Genomic DNA, 12,168 nt, shown 5'->3' on the forward strand with positions numbered 1-12,168 from the left:
CTTGTCTGGCTACATATAGTTATGTCATAAGTTCCTAAATGGATAAAATGTGTCTCATATAAATTGGAAGAAAAATAGCTTATCATGGGACTAATGAGGGGTTTTCCAGTGATATCAATATCTAAATGGGGATCATACAATTAAATTTACATTTACCTCATTTATATATTCATAATCATTCTTTGGTGCAATTGTTCATATTTTTTAAAATGCAAATCTGGAATCTTACAACATTGAAAAAGGTTCTTAAAATATTGTAAAATTTTGAAAAATCAGTTTACGAAATTGTAAAAGTCTTTTACAACATTATAAAATCCTATATCTAGATTTTAAAGACACAGATGCCGAATCCAGAGAAAAACATATTTACTAAATATCATATGAAATTAATTAAAAATTAATTACCTCAAAAATTTATCTTAATTGATGTGATATTAATTTGTGGATAGTTGAAAAGTATATGCAATACATTTTTTTTAAATATAAATATTTTATATTCAATTAATGGACATTATTCTTAGGTGTTTGATTGGATAATCTTTAAATATATTTATTTCATGTCACCCGAGTTTGAATCCTGTATTAAATGAGGTTGGAGGCTTGAAAAATCTATTTAATGTTTGTTCACCCTCCTACATTTTTTAAATAAAAATTAAATATGAAAAGAAAATTTTAATGAATACCACTTCTTTGGAGGAAAGTTGTCTAAGCAATACAATTTTAATTAACATATTATCAATTTGGGCACGTTCTCCAGGGCTGATTACTTTGAATGGATCAGTCATACACTCATATGTGTGGCTGTGAGTTCATCGGCATATATTGATTGCAGGCAGAGAAGTCTCTGTTCATTGTGAGTTCATCGGCATAGATTTATTGCAGGCAGAGAAGTCTATGTTCATTGCTATTAATGATTGGTGTACATATGCCACCAGCTATCGAAGATGCACAACATTTTGAACAGTCTTATAACCATTTATTGATGCCTAATTGCAAGTGTATTCAGTATTAAATGTTAGGTCAAAGAACCTTTTTCTATCGACAAAAGCAGCACATTTGCAGTTGAAAGAATTATCTTCCTTTTATAGCTTTAACAGTTTTATTTGAATCGAATTAATTTAATATATATGCCATGGTCAGGATATGCGACCTTATAAACTTCTACTTCCAGAGTTGAGAGAAATTCTCCATTCAGGAGGGTCCTTCTCAGACATGTAATTCAGGCTCGTCAGGTGGTGGGACATGAAAATGTATAGAGCAGAGAGCCCAGGAAGAGGAGCTGTTTTTATGTTATTTAGGGAAAGGGTTTAAGATTAATATAGAAATAAGATAAATTTTTATTCTTACAGATTCATAAGAATAAAAGCTCAATTTATATAAAGATTTACAACATAATAAAGGAAAAGATTTAATTATGATTTGATTGATTGGTAATGATTCAGTCGATTAATCTATAACTTTAAAATATGTTTCATCTTAATTTTCATGGATTCTTTTCAGTTTAAAATGAGGATAAAGTACAAATGGAATTAGCAACTTGAAGGGAGAATTATTGTTTATTTGAAATATTGAAATTAGTATTAATTTGTTTTATGATTTTAGGGGTTGGTTTCTCATGACAAAAAATTGTATTGAGAAGTTTTTTTATATACAATTTTATGCAAATTAATATTTACAAACTGATTTGGCATAAACAGAATAATTAAAGAGTGATAACAGTCATTCTTTTTTAATTATGTGGGCTGATGATGATTTTATACAATCAATTTCCTCTTACCAGACCATTACTCATAATAAATTATGTCATTTGTTGTACAAATAAAATTACAAACAGAATTGTCGTTGTTTTTATCAGCCCTTTCTCTATTAAAATTTCCTTCTTTTTTCTTTCCGTGTACAATTTAAACCCAGAACATGTTTTAAACTAAACTTCGAGGTCTCATTGATTTGCCGTAAAATTATTGTAACGCTAAGGCTCAAGTGATAAATATGGTGACTTTCAGATAAGATTTCTTCATTACACAGTCTAAATGTCCAACGGCACTTGTTTTGTAATAAATGCGCCAAACAAGTTGATTGAGAGAGATCACACAGACAGAGAGATTCAAAGCCGTCATAACTGACCACCGTCCCCCCTCAAACATGGTTGCTTACTCTTCTAAAACAAACCTAGACTTTCTCTTAAAGTCAATTTTAATTTTTTTCCTTTAATTTTTGTGTATATATAAATGTCAAATCTCCTTCAATCTCAAGTCTCAACTGCTGAACTTCTCTCTGAAAATTGAATTAATAACCATGGGCAACTCGGTTTCATTTTCTCCGTGTTTTCAACCAAACTCAAGCTCTTCTTCTGCGGTAGTGAAGCTGATCTTCTGGGAAGGAAACACACGGATCCTCAACGGGAAACACATCGCCGGAGAGATCATGTTCGATTCACCGGACAAAATGGTTTGCCATGCGGATTCCTTCTTCATTGGCCATCCCATCCCCGCTCTCGCCATCGACGACGAGCTCATGTCAGGCCAAACCTATTTTGTTCTTCCCATTGATATGTTTGCATGTCGTGTTTTATCTGTTTCATCTCTGACAAGCTTATGCTCAATTACTAGCCCTAACAAAAAGGCGAAGGCGGCCACGGCAGCAGCAGCAGCTCCTATTAATTTCGGTGAGACTAGTCCTTTTGAATATTTAAAGGGTGATAATGGTAGGGTGCTGATCAAAGTGGTGCCAGAGTTTATAATAAGGTTGATCAATCGAGGCAAAGAAAGTGCATTAGGTAATAATTGTGATAATGCAAGTGGTGATCATTTTCTTTGTAGCACACCAGAATTGAAGAAGCATTATGATCAGTTGGTTGGATCAAGAGATCAAGTTTGGTCGCCAAAGCTTGAGACAATTTCAGAGCACAAGAATAACACTATAAGGTTTTCGCCATGCAGATTCATAGGGTTGGAATGGAAACAGAAAGAGAAGTCAATTTATTAGTTTAAATTGTTGAAAATAGAGATTGAATTGGTAATTGATCATTAGTGATAAATATAAATAATTTTCAGTTTTACAGCCGTTGTTAGACTAGTTTAAAATTGATTGTTTGTACAAAAGTTATATAGTTATAATTTTTCGTTTTCTGTAAGTTTCTAGCCTTCTCCACTTGATACAGATAATTGAAACTATAAATGATGTTATATTGTTCTTGAATTCCAACTGTAAAATTGCTAGACCGCATTTAATTTAGCAATCTAATATGTTAAATTTGACTTCGTATCCATAGCTAAAGGGAATTATATGCGCCACAAATAATTTATTCCAATGCCTATAATAATTTTCATTCGGATACAATTTTACAGATGGGGTTAGAACTTAATTAGAACATGATTTGCAATTAATGATATATAGTATCTAAGTTGATAATGACATGTAGTATCTAAGCCAATAATGATAATAACAATTTACTTTGTTCGCAAAGGTTTGGCCGAATAGCTTTTAAAAAGTTTTCTTTATGTGAACGCTTGAGTTCAAACTCTCACTAAAAAAATTATAGAACAGATTTAACGCAGCTTTATTTATAGAATTTTATTAAATAAATATTTGGTGATAACGATTTACTTCATTGCGGGGTTGCATTTTATTATGTCTAAAAAAATAAATCATGTAGAAAAATTAATTGCCGTGAGTAAGAAGATGCACTTTACATGCAATATAACATGGGAAATTAACGAAGATAATAGGAATGGAGAAATTAAATAGAGATGAAAGTAAGAATTTTGAAGCAATTTTACTTGTTGGTCATGAATCGACACCCTCTAAGCCACTGGCATGTTTGGTTTGAAGAAATAAAAAGAGAGGAGAGGAGAGAAAAGAAAGAGAGAAGAAAGAAATAAGGGGGGAAATATGAATTTCACGTCCAACTAAATAATGAAAATGAGATTGATCTTTTTTTTCACTCATTTTCTCTCCCCCTCTTTCCTCTCCTTTCCTCTCCTACCATTTCTTCCTACCAAAAATGGCCTAGTATCTTGATCACCAAACTCATGTGATTGTACCTATAAAAGTGACTTTAATTTGATGCTAAAGTGAGTGTTAATTCGTTTGTTGATAATCTTAGAGAAAATATAGATAGATAAAGATAATGAGTTTCTTTCTTTTCTATAAATGGATGTGAATTTATGAATGAACGCTCCAAAAAATTTTAATTAGAAATTTCCCTTTCCTATAGGGAAATAAAAAGTTAATTATCATTTGGATTCTTTCTTCTTCACTCTTCGATCGATAAATTAATTTATTGGTTACTCTCAAGTCAATCGCTTCAATGGAGACCAGTACTGCTTCTTGTGTTTGCGCAAGTGACAGCTCCCTTGTCTCTCTTGCAATTTTTTTCAAAACGGCAGTTGAGTAACTTTTCAACAATCGGTGATAGCCGGCGGATACCAGCTTTCCTACATGCAACGTTGCAAAATAAACCATAAATACGTAATCAATTTTCATATTTTATTGAAGTTAGATACCGTACTTGCTAATCTTATTTTGTGATCATCTTTCTAATTCTTCTATCACATTTGTATTTATTACATGTATTTCGTATCCAACGACAACATCAAATGACAATCATACAAAGATCACCTCAAAATGATATCAACAGTGAATCTAAATCCATATTACAAGAATGTTTGTAGATCCAATTACTACTAACCTTATTTTGTACTAATTTTCTAAAATCTTAATGTCGCATGTGCACTTACAATAATGTACAATTACTAATTAATTACCCGTGCATTCTTATTATCTAACAAGCACCAGTCACAACCTTTTTTGGCTAGTCAAGTTCATATAAAACATGTATTTAGTTTTGATATTGTCAAGTTATCCAAATTTTAAGGGAAAAAAATTGTGTTTACTCTTTTTTTTTTTTGTGCTTTTTAAGGTAAGGGGTGGGCAACAACTAAATCTATTTCTTTGCTCCGTTATTGAGATAAATTTAGAAAGGTTTGAAAACTCAAGTGATTTGGCATATATAAATACAATTTTAGATGATTTGGAAGTTTGCTATGAAGATTATTTCAAAGTTCGAATTCATCAAATACTTCAAGTCTCAACTAATCGTCGGAGATCTACGTATAAATAATAATAATAAACAAGATCTACCTAATTTCATTGCACGAAAATCAATAACACATGTTATTACAGTCTTCTCATATCTAATATATAAAATAATTACTGTATACATCCAGCATTGAAACCCACAGCCATAGAAATAGACTTCAACTCACCTATCTTACACTTTCTTTATTTCACCGAAGTGACCATGGAAATGGGGCTAATCAAACTTGTCTTTAGTTTAACTATATTTTATTAATTTATAATTTTTCTTCATTATAAATAATAGAAATGAATCAATTATTGTTGGATGATAATATATTTTACACCACAAACCCTAGATTTCTCTCTCTCTCTAAGCATGTTTTCACAAAAGGTGTAGTGGTCCTAAGGGAGCTTTTATTGGCCAACAGTTCGCATCAAATCGTTTGATAGTCAACAATTGAACCCTTAACAAATGTCAGCTTGCACATGGAAATTAATTTTTGTATTGCAAACGCAGACTAAGCAAGATTTTAAAACAAATAAATATGTTAAATCGGAGATAAAATTATGTGTCCTAATGTTGACTTGTCAAAGATTTTACAAAATAGCTAGGGTTACGGGTTGTCATTGGCAGACAGCTTAAACATATAAACTTCTTAACACTTTCGAGTATTTAAAGGTTATTTTTCATAGTAATCACAGCAAAATTGCTCTCACTGATGGAGTCATGGTTGAGTAGTGGCATTCTGTGACGGCATTTGTTAATTTGATACGGCACGACCTGAAGTTAATTACTAGATTTTAGTTGATAAGAAATGACACGATTATCAATTATGTAGAATATGTGTCCCTGTTTATTAATCGTCTTTGGTTCGGAATTAGAGTTACTCGCAAACTTGTCAATTGACAAAGTTTACTAATATACACACAAACACACGTATGTACAAGGTTCATTCTCTAGAAAGATGTGAGGAGATTGGCGGAAACGTTTAATTTTGTTAGGATAGATGTCTGTGGTATTGAGTTATTGACATTTACACTCTATCACATGTTATAGCCATTATAGTGAATTTTTCTGTCATCCGTGGAAATAGTCCAATTAAGACGAATTACGATAAATTATTCTCTTCATCTGATGTATGGTTGATTTTTTTTCTCCATTAATTGTTCTACTTATTATTTGCTTGATTGTTTATTCTCATAGGATCTTGGGAGGGACTAAAAAAAATATTACAAGTGATGGCAGATCTTAAGGTGGCAATACAAAACAAATGTGTCAGCAGGCAGATACGATCAAACTTGGTAAAGCTTAATGTCGAAATGGCTGCTTGTGGTGGTTTACTTCTGCATGACAAAAGTAAGTTTGTGGGTATTTTTTGCTTGTCCCCTTGGCAGTCAAACTTTCTTTTGTACCTTGAAACAGTTTGATTAGCTCTCATAAGCCAATCAGGTCTTGTGTATAGGTTTGATTAGCAACTGGAAGTTTAACCAGGACTTAGGTGGAGTTGCTGAACCACCTAATATCGCTAGTGCCTTCACTCGCTCCATTTTATCACTTTATATTTTTATATCTTTATTTTTCTACAGGTTTAAATTTATTGTTGCATCTCCACTTGCTTCCCTTATTATTTCCTCTTATTATATTGCTTACACTTTTGAGGTTTATTCGTTTAAGAAAGAATTGGTCTTATACTTAATATAGTCACAAGTTTTGTTTAGGGTAACTGACATGTTTGTTTTTTAAAAAAATGAAAAGAAAGAGGAGGATAGAGGAAAGAAATGATGTTTTTAATGATAAATCAAATAATAAAATTGAGATTAAATCTTTTTTTTTCTAATTTTCTTTTCCCTTCTTTCCGTTTTATTTTTCTCCTCTCCTTTCGTTTCTTCTAACTAAATGCGGACTAGGATTTATGTAGAGAAAGAAATTAAACTAAATAATTTTCAGAATCCTTCTCTCATATATCTACAAGTATTATTAGCTTTCCATTGGAATCGGCTGTCGTCAAAACAACTTGTTTTGATAACAGATAGTTGAATCAAATAATTCAATTACTTGTTAAACAATAGCTATTCATTTGTATTGATATTGCTTTAGTTGTTTGACATTTAGAAACACTTGGTTTAGCAAATAAATCCATAATGTGATTCCCCTTCTTATGTGGGTTTGGGTAAGTTAAGTTTGAAACTTGGTTTAAAAATGTGGTAAATAGCTTTAATTGGTAAGGAGCTGTTTTGTAATTGATAATGATCTAATGATCCAACAGTGATCATGGCAATGGGAGCTAATGCATCAACTGTAGAGGGATTTTATACACACGTCTTCTTCTCTGATGGTAATGATTATGCCTATTAGAAGGCTATGATGTAAATTAAGAATGCAACTCCACAAAGATCCATTTTCTTTTTAATTATATCATAATGGATATTCATATAAAAAAAAAAATAGAGGGCTTATGAGGATTTGGGACGGGGTGCTAATAGCTTCAAAAACTGCAAAACTAAACTTGTTTGTGGTTAGGCCGAACCATGAGCTTTCGTGAAGAGTGTGATGTCTGGGTAAGGTTTGGGCTGCTTATTGAACTAGCCCACCTAACGTTCACCCATCTGATTTTGGGCCACAAAATTCCATAAAACTCAACTCATACATACACAAGCCGCCGCTCAATTATTGTATTAAATTGGGGGGAAAATCAATAAAGAATCTAAATTTATTCTAGGATTAAATTTTATATTAGGAAATAATGGTATAATATACTAATAACTCCTAATGGAGTAATTTTTTTTTTTTAAAATCAATATTTATTCAACCTAAATACGAAACACATATCTTACCACATGAAAAGAAAACTTTAGCTGTAGAAAAAGATGTAGATATAAATTGTTTTGATTCTTTATTAGAAGAAGAAAAAGTAGAAAATACAAAAGACATAGCTAGCAATAATAGACTAGAAATCACAGTCCTAACTTGGACAATATCTACATGTCGTAATGTTTCCGGGGCACAGTCTAAGCATCCTAATGTTGTGTTATAGGGCAAGTAGGTCATAGAATATAGCATAGACTTTCACTAGGTCTTAAATAATTGAAGCATAAGCTTTCACTTATTATGAAAAGGACTTGCAAAATCTTCGATTGGGCATAGAAGAGATGGGGATCTCCCCTATTTTTCCATGTCCTGCCATTTTGCCCATCACTTTCAACAATTTATTAGCTGCCCAAATATGAAAATTTGTCCTATGATTGAATGACAACTTTTGTCGTTTTGGAAAGGGACCATTCTACTCCTAGCAATTTATTAGGATTTTTAGTGTTTTATTTAAAGCCAAGCAAATTTGGTTCTTTGGAAGCCATAGCTTCACCCCAGCCTCACCTATAATTTGGGTCTGCCAGGCTTAAAAATGGGGGAAATCCAGCTAAGGCTCCCAAAAGGTTTGTCTTCTGCTTAAATTCAGCAATATTGTACTGACATACATGTGGTTGGGATATTGGGGAGTGGGGACTTTCATAATGCACTGAAGATGAAATAACATTCTCAATGAGCGAAATTTTCGGCATTGCAAATCGTCCATATGTTACTGTAATAACCAGTAACATAAATGGGCACTAAGTTGTGGTCGAATTGGTGTTTTCAATATTATTAACAGTACGGCAACTCAAAATAATTTTCCTCTATCAAAGGATAGTGCGAGTGAATGTATTTTTTTCAGGTATTATTGAGAGCATATGTGTGTGTTGACTAAATTTTCGTTAGAATCTAATTCAAATTAATTTGGCAGTTCTAACTTAATCTAGCTCAAATCTAATTCAAACCAATAAATTTATATTTAAAGGAAGCTTGTGCTAAATTTGAGTTTATTTATTTATTTAATTTTTAGAGTAGGTAGTTTATTTTAGGTACAGTAGGTAGTGAGCTAAAATTAACATGCATAGTGAGCTGAGGTAGTCATATGATAAATAATAAGAAGAGCTTAGTAGAGCTCATAAGGGGTTGATATATTGGACTAATATGTGCTCATGAGTAGCTAAAATGTACTAGGAAGATAGCTCAAGTGGTCTCACAGAATGCTTAGTATAATTGGGTACCTCAGGTAAGCTCATACGTCTACAAGAGCAAATAATCACCAATTTACTATATAAATAAGAGGTTACATAAGATTTTATATTATTCGAGATGAATAACACACTAGATAATTATATAAAAATGTTTGGTGTTAATAAAAATAAAGACTATGAATAAAGATATGGTGAGGAAAATGATGAAGGTGGAGAATAGAAATGCCTCCAAAAAATGAAGAGTGGTTAATTATCTAAAAGATAGAAAGAAAATGAGAGAAGAGGAGGCAAGAAGATCATATACTCTAATATGGGAGCATAAAACATTTATACAATGCAAGCTAATAGTAAGGAGAGTGCATAAAAATTAAGGTTAGATGTCATTTTTAGGCTAAAAAGAGAGGATATTTTTAGAGTTATGTATCATATTTAGGAAAAAATGACAAGAGTTTAACCATCAAGTTCGGGATGGATTGGTGTGGTTCCTCTATGCCTAGGACACCAGAATATCGAATCATGAACGAAGAAATGCATGCGAGAAAAGTATATTGGCTAGTGACTATGTGTATGTATGTATGTATGTATGTACACACATACACATGTGAATCTATTAAAGGACAGGCATGGGCCACGCCCCGGTAAAATTTTTTTTTTTAATACTCAATATTTTATATTATATTGATAATTGCTTATTTACATTAAAATTTTTATTAATTTTTTTTTAAAAATTATTTGGCCCTCTAGCCGAGGTTGGCTTGTTTCCCCCCCTACACACACATATATGTGTGTGACGGATATACATTTAACTTCTAATTAAAACTTACAATTTCAACGACCCAAATTATATTTCTGATTCCATCACTTGCTATAGCCTATATGGGACTATCCTCACCTTATGGTGAACATCTTCAAGTTCTTTGTCAAAAAGAAAAATCAAAATAATTAGCTGTTATGTTCAAGAAAACTAGACGAGTGTAGACTAGAAAGATAGGACTAGAGTCGTCTGATAGAAAGTGACCTTTCATTACTAGACCTTCACCTTCTTGCTAGTCACATGGAAAGAAAGAATTGCCCTACCATCCTCTATTCAACAGTCAACATACCTTAGTGTTTGGCCAAAAGAATAACAGTAGCAAACTATACCGAATTTCCTTAGCATTCATTGTCACTTGGGTTTGATCCAGAGATTTTCGAGTAATTTTATTAAATTATTTTATTTGAGTTCAAATATTGAAAGATGTAAGAATTAAAACAAAGATTTAAGTTTTGTTCACATTTTCATCTTAATATATATAAATATATGTGTGTAAAAAATTTATTAAAACTCATTATAAAATGAGTTGTGCTACACATTTTAAAATTTTATAAAAAAAAATCACTTAAAATTTATCAAAAATTATTAATTATTCAATAAGTGACATATTATGTGTCAAAACATTTATGTTGAAATTTGAATTAAAATTTTGATATTGCTGCGAAATAAGGTACTTGTAAATTTTTAAGTGGTTTTATTGAAAAATTGTTTGAATTTGTCAGCCGTTTGATATTTTGAGAAAATTAAAAAAATTGATGGCCGCATTGAAATTAACCTTAAAATTTTTTTTGAAGGAGTGAGGGCTGACTGGCCGGGGAGTATGAGGAGAGAATGTAGATGGGACAGCCGTTGACAGTTGCCACTTGGCATGCCCCAAAAAAAGCTAAAAAAGAGTAATAAATAAAAAGGCTGATCTAGAACGACCTACCGTGACTCACATCTGTGTTGTTTTCTTAGGCCATAAAGATAATGACACGTGTAACGCTCTGCTCATCCTAGCGTAATGCAGTGTTCGTAGTCGTACTAAGGATTTCCCAGTTCTGGCACCAACGCGACTTCCGCTTCTATCCCACGCGCCGACGTGTTCTCACTCATTTTTCTTTAAGGACAATTATACAAAGAAGATTATTAATTTTAACTACGGTACCGCCATCAAATTCCAAAGGAAGATAATAGTTAGATTTTGTTCGTTTTTATTTATTTTTAATCAATATATCTTCTGTTATTCAATGTGTAATTTTTTTTATTCGTCAATCAATTATTTTAAAAACTAATTTGTAATCCAATTAATTTGTGTAACGAGTACTATAATAAAAGAACATTAAATTTAATAAAAGAATGTGATCTTTTTGCATATAAATTGATTGTTTGAGACATTTGAAAAATGATAATTATTTATTAACGATATGTTTTCTAATCACAACTTTAACACAAAAATGAAATAAAGTATTAATAGTGTGTTTACTTTAAGGTTTATAGAATGAGAATAAAATACATATTTACTTGGCAAAATATAATTTGAAAATGTGAATAAATTATGTGAGTCTTACATAATTTAGGAATGAGAATATCATTCTCATGGGATTTGGGAATAGGAATTCTCATTTTTTGAATTGATTTTTGTATCCTATAATTTTTTCATATTTTCTGAATTATTCTCGTTCAAATCACAACTAATTTTATTATTATTAAATTTTATTAACTTTATTATTTTAGTTATTATTAATTATTAATAATATTATTATTAACATTTATTATTATTATTAATTTTGTTTTTAATTAATATAATTATATATATATAGTTAATAAAAATTACATTATTTAATACTATGGATATTTTGATAAATTAATTCTCATTCACATTTTTCGTTTTCATTTATTTTACTAAATAAATACATTAATGGCATTCAACACATTCTCATTCTTATTTATTTACAGATTCTTATTTTTATTTATTTTTATTAAGTAAACATTAAAATTTTATTTATTTTTTTTATTTTTATTCAAATTCATTCACATTCCTAATTTATTTTTATTTCATCCAATTCTCATTCTAGAAAGTAAACGTTAGCATCAAAACAAGGAAATGGAATCGAAATGGTGGTATCACTATTCACGTAATCAACGGGTGAGTGGAGAAGCACGAAAGAAAAGCGCGTGAAGAGAGAGTGAGAGACAGTTGGAGACGTGTGTTGGAGAAAGCGAAAGAACAAAAAGTA

General features: G+C 31.1%; 1 protein-coding gene across 1 annotated transcript; it reads left to right on the forward strand.

The window, feature by feature from the left end:
* The first annotated feature begins 2,067 nt into the window (after positions 1-2,067).
* LOC102610958 (hypothetical protein) lies at positions 2,068-3,133 on the forward strand. The gene is made up of 2 exons (XM_025095448.2): positions 2,068-2,516; positions 2,610-3,133. The coding sequence occupies exons 1-2, from the start codon at positions 2,296-2,298 to the stop codon at positions 2,983-2,985; spliced, it is 597 nt and encodes a 198-aa protein (XP_024951216.2). The 5' UTR covers positions 2,068-2,295; the 3' UTR covers positions 2,986-3,133.
* Positions 3,134-12,168: the final 9,035 nt, after the last annotated feature.

Source organism: Citrus sinensis, chromosome 2, assembly GCF_022201045.2.
Source record: "Citrus sinensis cultivar Valencia sweet orange chromosome 2, DVS_A1.0, whole genome shotgun sequence".
Lineage (NCBI taxonomy): Eukaryota > Viridiplantae > Streptophyta > Magnoliopsida > Sapindales > Rutaceae > Citrus > Citrus sinensis.